At 40.0% G+C, this 16,714-nt stretch overlaps 1 protein-coding gene across 16 annotated transcripts in view; it reads right to left on the bottom strand.

The window, feature by feature from the left end:
• The window catches only part of BRSK2 (BR serine/threonine kinase 2), a 316,315-nt gene that overhangs the window by 46,729 nt on the left and 252,872 nt on the right, over positions 1–16,714 (bottom strand). For all 16 annotated transcript variants that reach the window (XM_051804062.1, XM_051804054.1, XM_051804059.1 and 13 more), the window contains exons 9-12: positions 14,898–14,929; positions 9,347–9,511; positions 8,516–8,613; positions 3,312–3,462 (exon numbers count right to left, since the gene is read on the bottom strand). In XM_051804062.1, the coding sequence (XP_051660022.1) occupies positions 3,312–3,462; positions 8,516–8,613; positions 9,347–9,511; positions 14,898–14,929 (446 nt within the window). The remainder of the gene's footprint in view (positions 1–3,311; positions 3,463–8,515; positions 8,614–9,346; positions 9,512–14,897; positions 14,930–16,714) is intronic.

The raw sequence follows: 16,714 nt of genomic DNA, 5'->3' as shown, positions 1-16,714 counted from the left end.
CTTCTTTTTCATACTGGGTCTGAATCCCTGCAGTTTAGAAGCAAAATTCCCTATGCTTTAACAAAAGGGCAGCTCTCTGTAATATGTTTCACTGGTAATATGCTTCACTGTTTCACAGGACACTGCTTCCTAATGTTAGCCGATCTTTCATGCAAGCTCTCCACTTAAATAACTAGAAGAAAATGAATAGTTAACGAAGCCCATTTTAGAATGGTTTTTGGACTCTCACAGCAAAGCTGCTGAAAATTTCTGGCATATCCCCAACAGATTCTAGCTCCTATGGAATTCTTCTTAGTCTGTGTGATTTTAGCACAAGGGACAAAGTAGCTGGTGCTAAACTAAGCTCAGAAACCACCTCTTTTCTTTTGACATTTCAATGAAATACCAGATAGTCTGAGAGGTGGGGACACCAGAACAGCAGAAGTAATTAAGATATAATTACGAAGCCATTTAGTCGACAACTAGCAGGGAAATCCAAGAACTAACAAAACTTAGTCACCAGTTTTAGGGTGGCTAGAGTTTGTGCATACTAACTTTGTCATATAGATAGATCCAATGGAAAACACTTGAAGAGGTCAGCACAAGCATTTCAGGGAGCCCATAAGCTCAACAAGTATCCTTTGTGCTGAGTTCCACTCATCTGCTATTCAAAACTAAGTCACTGAAGGACTATGTTTTTCACTTAATGCTTTCTCAGCCTGTAGAGTTGAAGGCTGCCAAGTTTCAAATTTCAGTGGAAAGATATGCCCTAAACAAGCCAAGACCAGACCCTTGTAGGGCCCCCACATGGTTACCAAAAGCACAGTTCATCACACAGGCATGTAAAACAGAGGTTATAACAGAAATCCTCTCTATGCAAACAAACATCTGTTTACTACTGTGGAAGAGGACAGTAGGAATAAATCACAAGACACTTGGGTGTGTTTTGACCCCTGGTTAGAGGTGTATCTTTGCCAGCTCAAGAAAGAAGCGATGGTTCTTTGTCTCTGGATGTTTACAAAAATCATCTGTGTCTTAATAAGAAACCTGTTTCCATGGTCCACCTTCCTAGTACTGTAGGATAAAAGCACTGAATAGTCATCTCTTGAGACCAAATCATCTTAAAAAAGCATCCCCCTCTGGGATCTAAACCCTACTGCTGTAAAATCCACTGTCAGTGGGTCACTTCATGGAATATAATATGAGACTAGTCATTAAAAATCCCCTTTCTTGGTGGAAGGCACTTGTCATTTTATTACTGACTGTTCTGACAGATGGTGCCCCATCAGCAATGCATCGTCCCGAGACAATCCCCATGCAGTGGTGTTCATTAATGAAGCCAGTTCATGTTATAAAAGACTGTGCTGCCAGCAACACAAAATGTGCTGTTGTCATCTGCGCATGTGGATGGTATGAATTATGGAAGCTCACACGTGGTGTAAAATAACATCTTCCCTTTAACCCCTTCAAAAACAAGCACTACCATGGCCATCATCATCCGTCATGGTGTTATTACATCCCTTTTTCCACCCTTAATCACACCTTTATGTCCATTCCTGAGTTGTGGCATGCATTGTCCCGTATCTCTTTTGTGCCTGGCAGGTTTTGCTTCCTCCTTAAGCCACAGCCCTTTTTTATTGATATGTAGCCTGGATATCTCTGCTCTGAACTCAACCCAGACCTTTTGACTTCAATTGTTTCCTCATGTGAAGAATTGAGAGAGACATATAAAAGCAAAAGAAATACTTTGGACAGCAAAACACAGCTTTGCCTCTTCAGGCTTTTGAATCCAAAGTCAAAGCTGAGAGCTGAAAGAAAAGGTTTCAGCTCTCAGAAAACTTTGTGATAAATCTAACACCTCCTGTTTGTTCCATCCTGTTGGACACCTCCTGTAAACAGATGCAGAATACTGCAACTCACAGGCAGCCTTGGGGTGGGGAAAAGTAATTTGCCTCTGTCTGGCTCTGGGAGCTTCCCAACCCATGCATCTACCAGGTACCAGATTAAAAACGGCAGGTTGAATAAGGAGACAGTGTTGTGTTCACGCTTACTACTTTGAGGCCTATGAGGAACACAGAGCACACCCTGTCCTGAACACTTCCTTACCTCAGACCTCATTCCAAAGAAAATCACATATTCAAGACAGCTTTCCAACCTACACTACAACAAAAAATCTTTAGGGCAGTGTATCTCAAGGCCACATATTCAGTCTGAAATAAGTCCTAGCAGATTCCGGAAATCACCACTTTTTTGTCACTGTAGATAGAACTGTAACATTTGCCAGCAAAACTTTTCAGCAATTCTAGGGGCCTCTGCAGTATCTATGAAATTACTTCATGTTCTTCACCCAGTTCTCAGTCAGCAAAGGGAGCTTCTGGGCACAACAGGTTCTTTTTGAGCAGATCTTAAGAGATGAATGAAAAAAAAAAGGCATATCAAAGCTGAAACAGAAGTTACAGCATCAGCATCATCATACATATATGTAAAGTGTTCTTTTATATTGATTGATTCATGTGAAAACAAATGCATGTACTTCCCTTAGGCTAGTCATAGGGACTGGGGAAGCAAGGTCCATGGCTCACGTAAGTGAATTTCTACAGTTCACTTACTCTCTCAGAACTTGCTTTAAGGAGACACCATTTCCATCTGCTGTTTCCCCGTAAGACTGACACTTTCTTTGATAGAAAAGAGGTAAAATTATATATATTCCATCACTTTACAGGCATGTGGTAATTTATGTGGGTCAGATGCACACTGGCTCTGACAGCACATTTCAGAGGCATTTGCAGATGTCTGGACAAGGTTTTTTAGATTCAAGCTGTTCTGATGACATGGAGGGTGGGGTTCATCTCATTTAACTTCAGGTGTCCAAAAGCTAGGAACCTAATCCAAGATAGTTACCTAGATTCCTGTTGTAGGCTATGGAGACAGAGAAGAACAAGCAGAGAATAATTTATCCTGTTTGACAGGACATACGTATCTGAGACCTTCCAAAGCCCTCATCTGCCCCCACTGCCTAGTCAGCCTGTATCACAAGCTTAGACTGAATGCCTATGTTCTCCACAACTAAAAAGAGGTGAGATGAATCCTGCCCAGAGGACATGGTTTCCTGAGGAAGAGCAGCAAGCAAACAGAACCCTCGGGCCCCTGGCAGGACTCCTGGCCCTGTGTGCACAAGCGCAGCTGGCTGCCAGACCATGTTGCAAATGTGCTTGGAAGTTGTAACGAGTGCTGGTGCGAACAGGAAAGCTCCACAGCTTCTTTGTATGTACAACATGAAGGGGGGCAGCAAACCCAGACAGGCAGGACTCCTGGGTAAAGCAGAGACCCACCTCTGTCCATGTTGTGCCATTTCAATAGCTCTGCGAGCAGGGACTGGGGAGCCGCCATCTGTCACGCTGAGAACCTCCATCGACTTCCTTTCCGGCCGCCGCTTCCCATGCCTGTTCAGCATTGGGGAGTCCACACGCTTCCGGGGGGGATCTTTATGAAAAGAAAACGCTGTCAGCCGAATTTAGCTGTGATTTACCTCACACGGGTTGGTTAAATCTTCTCTCAACAATTTCACTCTTGCACCTCCTCTACAGTGACAGATATCTTTATGAGGGAGATGAACATTTGCAGTCTCTCCCTTCTTCCAAACTTGCAAGCATTAAGACATAAGTTGCACTCTATCTACACAGAGGAGGAGCACTGCCCCTGCCCTGAACCTATGAGCACTGTAACATAAAGGTACAACTATACTGTAGCTTGCAGAAATTAGCTTACAAAGCTGAAACAGTAATGACAAGAAGATACAACAGCATGGACTACAGCACAGGCTGCTAGCCACAGCATAAGCCATCTAAGGATCTTGTGTATGCACTCAGGTTGCTAGACCTTGCCTTCAATGTTCCTGCTAGCTAGATTAAATGTGACACAAGGACATGGGTACGTTCTGAACTCAGAATTGCATTCTGCTCTGGAAACATATCGTTTTTTTGCATCTTTAAGATTAGATTTCAGGTTTTTCCCAGTGATATATATTTTTCCTTCTTCAGCATTGCAAATTAAACATGCTTGTCTACCTGAGATGAATGAATCTTCAATGAGAACCACTAAAATTTCTCTCAGAGCTCATCATACAGCTTTTACTACTATAGTAACCAAAATGCTTTACACCTTTTATTGTGTAACAATTCTATGAGATATCAAAGTGCTAGTTTAGCTCTGTGCCGTGAAAACTGAAGTATAAGAATGAAAGATTCATTCCTAAAGATTTTGACAAACATTTACTGAGGTTCTGAGGAGCACTTAAATTGTTCTGAAAAGAGCCTTTAGACATCAAAATGCATTGCAGAAGGTGACTTGCCAAACAATACACACCTCCATGGTGAAGCAGGGAACCAAATGCAGACCTGCTGAGATGTTTTATTACTAACACCTCTCATGGCATCAAAAGAGTAAAAAGGAGCAAGGCAGAAAAAAATACAGAAGGATTTTCTTTCTTTTGGTTGGGCTATTTCAGTTCCCTGCCTCTGCTTATAGACACATTTTTAATTTTAGTGGAGAGTGACCACTTGTAAAAGAAGGCATCCTTCACTCCTGCTGTTAGAAAGAAGCTCACAGTGCCCAGCCCTTAAGGCTGCTTCTTCTGTCAAGATTCCTTTGCAAAACCAGAAATATCATATTTGACACTTCTACCTCTACTGCCTAGTCCTTACTACCCTGCTCTCCTCACACCTCCCCCATCTGCTTGTTTCTTCTTTCTTTTTCTCATGTCATATTTTTTAGAACAAGATCTCTTTAAGGTAGAGCTTTTTCTTGAAACAATGAGCATAAGCAAAGATGGCTCAAATGCAAATGGGTCAGTGATAACAACTGACCCCATTAGTTAGTGATAACAACTGTATAAACCAAGTATTCTTTGTATTAGCAGTAATAATGTTCCTGTTAAAAAATAATAAGGAAAAAAGTACAGTTGTATATCACTCAATTTAAAACTAGGCCCAGTAATAAAGAGATAGTAGAAAACGGTAGGGGCAATGAATTCTAGATAGGAAAAATAAAGAGGGTATAAAGTTGACAGAAAAGCAAAGAGAAATAAATCAAATAAAGCATGTGTGACTTCAGCTGCATATGTGTAAGTGGTCAAAAGAAAGCTGGGGCAAGGTTCATCTTTCAAACTCTTCCTTCTTTAAGTAAGTTGAAAGCATAAGAAAGTATAAGAAAGAATTCATGCCACAGAACACTGCTGGTATTGTAAGTGTGATTAGAGCTGAGTAACACACATGTGGAGAGTATATATATCACAAAATTGATATGTTTTGCAGCGGGATATCAGATAGTAGAAAGGAAGGTAAAAGAGTGCAGTTTACAAGAAAGGAGGAAGAAGCAAGATGAAAAAAGCATCTAGTGTCGAAAGAATGGAGATGGATAAGTTCAAACTGCATCGATGTTAGCTAACAATAGAGGCTAAACAAGAAAGATGGAAAAAAGCATGAAAAACATATTATGAACATGTATTTTAAAAGGCAATTTGATCCAAGCATGTTCAAAACAGAAGACTTTAGCAAACAGAAATTCAGCCAAATGACACTTACAAAAGTGACAGGCCAAACAGAAGGTGGACTTTAAAAGACAGTGAAGAAGAAATCTGAAGAGGAATTAGCTAAAGACTTTAATGATGGTGTTTTGTATAGCCATCAGAGAGAGAAAGCTCAAGAGAAGGACATTAGCCAGAGGGATCATGAGGGAATCAACAGAACAATTAAGGAGGAGAAGGATATCACTAACAAGCTAAATGTTTCTTTTATATCAGTCATTGCTGCTTAAGATGCTGGAAGATATTGATTTCCAATCTATACTTTGAACTATCAAAGAGAGAGAGTAAGCAAAAAGACCAGATGGTGAAATGCATCTATAAATTCAGGAACAGCAATTCACAAAAGTTGGATGAAAAATATATCCAGAAACTTGCATAAACTGAGCTTCTAATAAAGGTATTTGATGCCTCTAAAATTGGCTACAATCCTACATTATACATAGCTGAGAGTAGCAAGTATTGCATATACTTTTTAGAAGGGTCTGATTAAGAAATGACAGGGGATCATCACTGTCAAGTCTAAAGATACTAAAGAAATAGTTAAATACACAGCCATCCTGCCAGAATGACTAAAGTGGTGCCATACAAAAGCAGTAGATTTTTCAGAAGCACAGGAACTAAAAATAGGGAAACCTCCATTATTTGCCCTTCCCTTCTTGACTCTCTGGAAATATTCCATGTGGCGAAAAAACATCACACCATAGTCAAGATCTGTGATAGTACTGAGGATAGAGTTTCCTTTTATTTCACATCAAAAAAGTGAAGCCATTCCTAAGGATTTTTACAGAAGAATACAGAATCATATAGGTAATGATCCAATTATAAATCCACCATCTCATGGAAGGTGGGAAATAAAGGTTCAACTTCTAAGTTTGGACAAGGCACCTATATCCTATATATCTGTTCTGGCCCAATCTCTTGTCCTCTGGTTTATTAAGAAACTTCACCGCACAGAAGCCTTTTCCTCAAGGAGACATTAGTTGACATTCATTCGTTTTACTGAGAACTTTCGCATTCCTATGTTTTCAAGTAAAGAAAATGGAGTTGCACTTGAAAAACATTTGAAGTGACCCTTCCTGGGCTCTTTGAAAAAACTTTATACAGCTGGAACAGACAAAAGGGACACCAGAAGAGAGGGCAAGCCTGAGCTGGCCATATTTTCACCTGGATCTGTTCTTTCTGAGACCTAATATGCCAAGAAATAGGAAAAAAGCAAAATACTCTCAAATGCTTTGTTGTTTTTTGGCAAGACCTCAGACAATGCACAACTCTCATGAACATGATTTCTTCAAGCTGCTATTATTAAATCCGTTACTTTTTCTCTGCTTCTCTTTGTGCAAGGCCATTGCTAATGGCTAATGATGAGATATTAATCAGACACATGACTGTTCCTAATTAAACCTTGCCCCATGTTCTCAGAGATACTGCTGGGAACAGAGGATGTGGAAATCCCCTGTGGAAGCAGAAATACAACCTACAAACACTCAAAGAATAAAGCTCAAATGTGCTGGTGAGGCACAATGATATATACAGAGCAGTGTTTCCCTCTTAGGAAACATTTTCACTCCTTTTACAAAAATACCATAAGAGTGGAGCATAGTAGTTCAAATCATGGAAATGCTTTGGCATGTGGAAGAGAGATATATGATGTATTTTAGGCATAGCTACGTATTCCCTTACATGCTGGATATGAAGATTCTAGAGTCACCTTGCTTCTTTTTTAGGACAAAAGCATTTCTAAAACAAGATGATGCTGTCCTTACATGGCAGGATAATCTGTTTGAGTCAAAAGCTGATTAGTAAAGTGTTAGATGACAAACTGCACTGAGCAAGGGGCTTTTGACCACAGGACCTGCAGCCGGCACATCTACTCATCTTCATCAGGATCCCCACTAACATGTTCTCTGTAGCTCCATCGAGGTAGGAGTTTAAAAATTGCTGTGTTAACTAAGAACTTTTATCTCTTCTCCTACAGAAGAGATTCTCCTGTAAAATTATAGGGCCTGGAGCCTGGAACTCAGATAAGGTAATAATTCAATGGAGCATTAACAAATTTACAGTGCAATATAGCATTGCCCTGTAGGCCTGTAAGATTCCAGGCTTTCCAGGGAAAAAACCCAGCACTTTACTTCTAGTCTTAAAGTGCTGAAATACAATACCTGAAAATCACAACACTGCTATGTAAAAATGCTATTTCAGATCATTGTTAGAAGTGACTAATCCTTTATTAAACTTCTGTCACTCTGCACAGCAAGAGTCACTTATATAGTTAGCTCCTTGGGAAGCATTTTTCCTGTTGATTAGTGAAGTCCTTGGTGATCTGCAGCACCCTAAAATATCAATGAATAAATAGAAATAAAGTGGTATCACAAGAGCTTTATGAGATGTATAATCTTACTGCACGTTAAGCTTTTAAAATCTAAGTCTAAAAACATGGGAGTTTGATTTCTGTACTATAAATAGCTAAGTGATATTATTCATATTTTCAACAGTGTATGCATTCATTTACAGAAGAGAGTATGTATACATGTGTAACTGCATAGAGATGCACTGCTACACAGTCTCATTGGTTGAAGTCCATGAGCTCCATTTCTGCAATACTGCACGTAGATTAGTAACTAGAAAATTCTGCCACTAGATTATACTGCTCCTAAACCGAATCTGTTTCCATATAGACAGCTGGTGGGTCCACAGCACACTTTTTAGGGTCTCATTCAAGACCTACTTGGATGTTTCTGCACTGTGAGACAGACATGTCCTGAGAAAAAAAGCCCTTGATTTCAACCATGAAACAGACATGCCTTCCCTAGGTTGAGGATTCTCACACCATTTCAGTGGAGATGTAACAGTGATGCTAGACTTTGGGTTTATATTAAAATAAAATTAAAAAAAAAAGGTGAAGAAGAACTAGTTGATATGGGTTCTTGGTGACTGAGGTCATATCTGTAGTACCTATTTCATTTCTAGGGGGAAGATCCTCATCTTCATGACTAGGATACCTCTCCTTCCGGTCAAGCAGAAGAAAATAAATCATTTTTTCTTGGTTTTCCCTGGAAAAAAAAAAGAAAACGAATCTTTACATTTGGAAAGAAAAAAACATCAACACGTAGATAAACCCTTTTCATCAAATGAATAGTTACAGTTATTCTAAATAAGTTGGAAATAGTCATGTACCTGCCAGCAAGATACACAACCCACAAAGCTTTTGAGACCCTTGCTGTCTCCAACAAGCAGCTAGTGAGGAAAGGAAATACGATTCCTATGTTATGCACACAGAACAGAGGCACAGGACAGACAAGGTAATGTGTCCACGGGAAGTCCAAACCAATAGTGGCAGCAAGACAGGTCTGAGCCTCTAAATGCTCTTTCTACTATGTGTCCCTCTTAACACCTCAGGAAATACACCAGCTCTTAGGCATAGGCTTCAAATAAATAAAAATCTGCCAACAAAGGCATATCCAACACACATAACAGCAACGATACCTCCCCGTCTGGACTGTACAGCCCATCTTTTAATGAATTGACCTGGCCTGGCAGCAAGGGAAAAGACAGCACCATGCCTTCATTGCTGGTCAGGCTGTGAGCTTCTGACCCATGGAGCAAGAAAGGCTCAGTGCTTGCTCCCAACACCTCACTAGCAAATGAGCAGCCAGAGGGTGAGAAGTTGCTACCAGTCACTCACAGAGAGAGACACCAGTTACAGTGCTCTCTACCTCTCCCCCACTTTATTAGCATCCCAGTCCCTGGACACCCAACTGATATGAAGACTGAGCAAGTGCTTACTCTTCCGACAACAAGTCCTGTAAGAGTTTATTTCGGTCGCGGAAGCAGCCTAACGAGTGCATGCTATCTAACACGTCTGGATCAATATCCTCCAAGGAAGGGAGAGAACGAATCTGCACCTTTCGAGGGATTGGTTGCTCTGGTTCTGGCTCATTCTTACCCCCTCTGCAGAGGAAAGAAGATGAGAGGGAGAAAGGGGGAGGGAAAGAAGGAGAGAAAAGAAACATGAGTCACAAATGAACCCATACTCTGAAACACAGCCTGCAGCAACAGATGGAAATAGCTTGCTAAATTCCCACTGAGAGACCAGAGCTCCCAACCAGACAGATACTTTTTTTCAGAAGAAACTGTCGTGAAGGCTAAGATTGACCAGCAGCTTATGGATTTGGGTCTCTAACGAGAAATGTCTGCATTCAGTCAGGGAGGCAGAAGAAACTTCACTTACCAGTGCCCTTATAATAGAAGCAGCTGTTCAGCATCCTAATGCTGAACATTTACAAAACCCTACGTGGTTTTAGAGATGCTCTCTCATCAGCAGGCCAGACCTCAAACTATCAGGTTGAAAAATGCAAGCTGAGTGATTCTCTTTCAAAGAAGGAGCTCTGAACAAACCGTCACTATTTTTCACCAATTCTGATTCCAAGTGGCATTGCAGCAGTTAATGCTTCTAATGTGATTAAGAGATCTCAGTGTTCAGGTTCCCACTTGACACGCTTTAAAAGGTTTTTGGGGAAACTAGGCTGCTTAATTACATGCCCAAATATGACAATCTCTGCTTCTCTTCAGATATGCAGATTTGAAAATTCTGGTTCAAGTGTGGTGCCTGCGGTCAGTGGCAGACCTCAGAACACAACACTAGCAGCAGAACATTTTACTCTTTCAAATGTACTTAATGCAAGCTTTCTGCACAATTATCTCATCCCATTCACTAGGCTCAGGAAATATTGATTATTCATTGCAATTAGAGGCCCTGACTGTAAGAAACAGGTCAGGGTGTCAGGGTATTATAACTGCCTAACGACATATATTGCAGACATTCTGAATATCCTTTGATTTTATTTTAATAGGCAGCAAGCAATTTATGTAAACTCTATCCACCTCAAGAGGTGGGTTTGGTGGTGGTGGTGGTGTTTTCACTGGAGAAACAGTCCACCCTGAATCTTTGCTATTTCTCAATGGATGCCTTGTGCAATGTCAAAGTTTCCCTGCTCTGTGGGTCCTCCCTTTCCTTTATGTGATTCAAATGTGTGAGTCCAGGCACACGCTGGGTCCAGGCTCCCATGTGGGAAACAAGAATCAGAAAGATTTAAACTGCATTTGCCATTTATGGAGCAAATGTCCGTGTTTGGACAGGGGATTCTTTCTGATGCTGGAAGAAATAAGGTGGACACGACTTGTGAAGTTACTCGCACAGCTTAACATCTTGAGCTGTCCAAATATCTACACAGAAAAAGAAGTTCCAATTTAAATGTCCTTAATTTTTCTTGTGTAAGTTAGAAAGCAACTCCGGTAGGATCATACGTATGAGCTTGAGGTTTCAGCCAAAAAGAGAGCCGATGTAGATTATTTCCTCCAAGTTAAGAAGGCAATACTAAGTCATAGCAGCCAAGATAGGACAGTTACATGCTGGGGCAATTACAGGAGATTGCTGGATGCTATTTGCATTTTGTTTTTAAGCAAGTTGAAATGCAGTTGTGAGGCATCTGCTCTGTTAACTGTTTGTGGGACATCACTTGCAAAAAGATTGCTTGGAAATTTTTGTTTTATCTTCTCTTGAAGCAGTGAAAATGTGCTTAGCCCTTCCTGGATATATGTCATGGAGTCAGACTGTGGTGTACATTACGTGGGCCATGACGACATGGGTCAGATTCCACTTCTCTTACAGTGGGCACTCAGACACATCATTCTCAGTTTTATTCAGTTTTGGGGACTGGAAGCAGAATATACAGGACACAGAAAGAATCTGCTTCCTGGGATTCGTTCTTGTGTACCAAACCACTAAAACACAGCTTCTGATGCCCCCTTTGAGACTCACAGAAGTGTCTGTGTCTTCTAAACCACCACCATGGTCCTGAATCTAAGAGCTAGATTCAAAAATCTTTGTTCAACTAAAGAAACATCTTATTCCTTGTAAGAGATCACTACTCTTACCGCTTAGAATCAGGATCTAGCTCTCAGCAGGTAATAAGCAATGATTAGATCATAACTTTGCACTATTAAAGACAGCAATGACCTTGTCATTAAGATAAATTCTTGCAGGATGGACTTTTGAAAGCAGCCCAGTGTTTTTGGTTTTCAGTGATCTACAATTCACTTCTGAAAAGTATTGACTTAATTAATCAATCATTATGTTACAAGCAGATGTCCTTAAGGTAATTTAAAGAGATTAAAAATAATTATTGTCTCTGAAAATTTCCAGAAAATCTGGGTTTCCTACTAGTCACCCTAGTCCACAGCAAAATAGAATTTGCAAGCTTCTTTTGCATCAATTGGCATGGGAGCCATTTCTAGACGACAACACAGCTTGCCATCTTCTGCACACTGGAAAGTGGCATGTCCTTATGCTCTGCACCTGGTCAGCCTCAGACATAGGCAGGAATTTTCACATCTCCTCATCAGGTACAAGTAAAATCTGCAAAGAGGCGTCTCGTCATTTGACAACGCAATTCAGTGCTTCAGGAAACAAAAATCACTGGGTCTGGGCTGTGATTGGCATGACTGTAATGCCTGTTCCATTCTCAGTCTAGCAGAGAGTGACAAATTTGTTGCATTTCAGCCCACACAGACATCAAACAATGTCACACGATGAATACAGCAAATCACATATACTTTTTTAAAGGCCCACATGAATGCGATTGCTGCTTTAAAACCCACCCCTTTTTGCGAGGATCGGTGCATACAACGGCTGTGATTCCTGAGGAGGGTGGACCTTTTCAATCTCTCCATGAAATTCTCTCATGAATCTCACCGAGATGCCCATTTGCGTCAGTGCAAAAGCAAAGCAGAACCAGTACACTTATTCTTTATCTTGTTTTAGTAAATGTGGTACCTTCACAATTAGTGCAATAACTCAGTGTTACAGGAGTATGCATTTGCCACAACAGCTAATTTTATTTGCCCTCTTTCTTTATTAAAAAAATGTGAGAATAACTGCTGTTTATTTTCTGGCTTATGATAACCTACATTTGAGGTAAAAATAAATTATTTCAATTATAAAGGCTTGAAAAACCTCACTGAATTAATTTGGGTGGGAGAGCAAGAAGAACTGGAGGTTGCTGATGAAAGGTTTCACTTTGATTTCTTTTTCCTTTTTTAGGCTTGTGAATCATGATTTAAACTTTCAAGACCTCTTTCTCCGTCTCTCTTGGTCTGTAATTAAATCTTTTCCTCAGTTTTACAGTAGCCTTAATATTTATTTGAAGAATTAAGTGAAATTGCTTATATATTCTGAGTACAACTTTCAGGTCAGTAACCTATATATGACAAAGGATGAAGATTTTACATAGAATAGTAGATGAAATAAAGGAAAAAATTTAAGAGATGAGCAAAACAGTCATAGAATAAAGCACTTATAACCCTCCCTTCTCTGTCAGCATCAGTATTTCCAGGAAAAATGAATGCAAAGAGGCTGTGAAACATTACCAGATGATAGTAGCTGAGTTTTGGAGGTGGCAGGGTTATTCACTGACTAAAATTAGTCACAGGAGGTTAAACTCCTGAGGTCAATCCATGCCCAGTATAGAGAAAATGAGAAAGAGACTTATTAAAAAAGCTATTTTGAGCAGAAACTTCTGAAGAGACATGTGGAAGAGCTTTTCTCCACTGACTACGCTGTGAGTCTAGGGGAGACTTGCTTTTGCAAAACTCAGTTTCTACTTCTGAAAACAGCCTCAGATGATATTTCCCTTGACACAGTTTACTGTGTCAATCATCACAGAGTCTGACCTTCGTTGAGAAGTACATGAAAATTTTCAAATGCTTATATCTGCAAAGAAAAAAAAAATCTTCAAATTCTAAATACAGAATAAAGTCATGAAATAATACTGGTGTAATTGTGCATGAGAGCCTGGGACAACAGTCTTTCAACAGGTGAAAATTTCCAGGCAAAAATCTTGAGGAGGGTTAGAATAATAATATAAGTGATCAATAAATTTTCATTTTATTTCCTATTCCAGTTCTGATTAAAGCACAGAGAGAGCCAGCTGATTTCACTCCAGGAAGAAACAGAGGGGATCAGTTGTCCAATCTGATGTAAACAGCATTTACTTCTGGAATTGCTAGTAAAACATTATAGGAGAGATTTCACAGATTACAATTAGAGATTTTCCCCCTCCATTTCTTCTACGTTTATCCATGAGAGTTTAAAAAAAAAAGTACCTGCTGCAAACAACACTTGTGCCCTTCTTTGGTTTAAAAAGGTGCCATGTCTGGTTATTGGAGAGACCACGAAAAAGCCATGGGCAGAGTGCTGCCACCATTACAGGTAAACTTAAGTTTTTTCTTAGTTCAAAAGTTTTCTTAGCTATTCAACAAGCCACTGAAGGCCCTCAGGTTCTATTAAAAATAAATCCAGAGGTGAACATTTTCCATAAGATAGAATTAGAGAAAACAAATACAAAAAAAAGTGGTTGTTTTTTTTTCTTACTAGTGACAGGCTTATGCATCAGTTCATATAATCCTTGAGTATTTCTCAAGAGCAATGATACGATTATGAAGGTAGGACTTCCCTTACCACCCACTTGGGAAATGCTGACCCTGAGAAACATGTATCAAAGCATCATTTCCTTGTTTAATATGTGAAGTAGTCTCTTTAGTTTGATTAGGTTATCATCAGTACAAAAAAGTTATTTACTTAGGTTTCTTGAAATACTATTAAAGCTACACAGAGTGCAAGGTCACTTTTAAAAGCCATCAATCTTCCTTATACCCAAACCACTAGACAGGCGTGTACTTTTCTCCCAGACCTCCTGTTTCACTGTCAGGACTGCTGCTTTTAATCAAGTCACAGAACTATTCTCGCATCAACAGGTTACAAGGTCAGAAGCAGCCTCTTAGCTTGCTATGAAGAAGGAGCAGGGATTATGAGACAGAAAAGCTCTTGCTCACAGGTGCTTACTTTTCAATATCATCATTTTTGTTTCTACTTCAGAGAAAAGCCAAGATGCCAAGAAAGAACAAATGAAAGTTTTCTTGTCAAGAAGGTATTACAAGGGATTGTCTGCAGCACTTGGATAGCAAACTAAATATGGCTGCTAGTTGTGGGGTTTTTTTTGCTGATCACCTGCAGGTATCTCTTTAACACAGCAAATTGCTGTGCTATTTCAAACAGTTGTTAGCCACTGTACAAAAAAAGTTCCTGGGTTGGTATATATAGAAGAAATTATATGAGTAGCAAAGGGTAAAAAAAAATTAAAAGTCTTTCTATCCTCTGCCCCTTTTCCCACCCGGGTGAAACCTGCTTCCAGACTCCAGTCTCACTCTTCAGAAATCATTTGAATATCAGAACCAATAATGAATGCATACAAAAATGAATGGAAAAAATGTTACTTACATATACCATATGTGTTTCTGAATATGTTCTAACTGTAAAGGAAAAGAAAACAAGGAATTAGTGCTGTAAAACAGAAAAGGTAACTCCACAAGACATCCTTATTCAAGTAAGTTCAACATTTCAGAGATGAATCTGTGCATACCAGAGCTGCTCATCCTCACCCATCCCACTGAAAACGAGACTATAATTCCAAACATAACGGGTCAGTCGGGAGCAAATCCCAGGAAAATGCTAATTATGAGGCTTCACAGGCAAGTGTTTTGGCAATTTAAGTTTTTTCCTTCCCTCTATTACTTAACCAAAGCTAACAAACTGCTCCATTCTGAATGTGCATAAGAGCTAATTTTTTTATACTTAAAGTTCATTTCTAGTTTCGTTTTGGAGAAAAAGAGAGATAGAAAGAAGAAAATAGGTTCAAACAGATAATGTAAATAAACAAAATAATTTGTGCACGTGTGAGGAGAACTTTTGCCAGGACTCTTGATTGGTTTTGCATTTATCATTAAAACCTTACGACCAAGCAGACTAAGGCTCCATGTGATTTACTGATCCCATACCTGAACACCAGTCTGCAAATTTATTTTACTTTCCTCTTTCCTCTTTCGCATATGAGTATTTTACCATGCAATGAAGGACTGATCAAAGCTGAACGGTGGCCTTGTCCACCTATGGAAGGCAGATCCCAGCAAACGTTACACGATGACGATGTTTTCCCACGAGTGTGGGGAAAAGAAAGCAACATGCTTTTTCCAAGAGAAACCCTTAACAGCAGAGAGAACGGGAGGTTGTTACGACATACTTACAGTAGAACATTCCTAATATGTTGTGTTTTAATCATAATCACAGCAGAAAAGAACTTTTCATAGATGTCCAGGGATTATTTATGTGGACAATATTTTTCATATTCATCACTATGAAGCACCTTTGTATGCGTAGAACAATATGCACACTCACTGCACACAGGCTTGCATTTGTGCAACATGCAGGTGAAAGGCAGGAGAGAAACTCAAGTGCTAACAGCTATCAGATGAAATCACAGACCCATTAAAATGGTCAGGAAGAATGGAGAGAGCTGTCCCGCTCTTATTACATTCCACTTTGAGAATAATGGGAATCGGAGGGAAAAAAAAAAAGAGGAACAGATAAACAACAAAATCTCAGAGATACAAAGTAGATGACTGCCACAGACAGCAAGGAATCAGAGCCCTGGTGCTATGGAACCAACAGCTCCACGTCTGAGAAACCAGGAAGATGTGAGTTTGGATCTATATGAGATAATTTTTTCTAAGTGAGACAGGGCTTCTTCCTGAAAGCAAAACAACAGAAGAATGCAGCTTAGGAAAGCATGATAGGAGGCTGGAGGGAGAGTATGAGACAAACAGCCTTCTTTAAAACCCAGACTGTATCAGCACTGCAGTCAGAGGTGCAGTTGGCACTTGCATATCTAGCTGTCTTCTAACCAGCCCAGGTGCTGAGAGCACCAATTTCCCCCAGCACACACATCCACGAGCCTGGGCAGACCTGCACAGTTTCCAGCTGCGGCCTCAGCTCTGTCACATTATTTCTCTTCATCACAATTCCCCTTGCATTAGGTAGTCCTTTCATCCCTGCACTATTATGACCAAGGTGGAGTATTCCTGACACACTGCCATCTCCTGTCAAGATAAAGCTATGCATTATGAGAGTTACCCTAAAAGCCTGGAGACGCAGCCCTCTTATGGTTCTTTGGAAGCTGAGGTACAACCACAGAACATAAGAAGAGCCTATTTTGTACAGCTTCCATGGGACAGAATTTTAGCATTGTCACTTATCAGGTC

Source organism: Manacus candei, unplaced genomic scaffold (genome assembly GCF_025592945.1).
Source record: "Manacus candei isolate 608988 ecotype Guabito, Panama unplaced genomic scaffold, ASM2559294v1 h1tg000060l, whole genome shotgun sequence".
Classification (NCBI taxonomy): domain Eukaryota; kingdom Metazoa; phylum Chordata; class Aves; order Passeriformes; family Pipridae; genus Manacus; species Manacus candei.
Note: the sequence above shows the minus strand (reverse complement) of the source record. Positions and strands in the feature narration are given on the sequence as shown.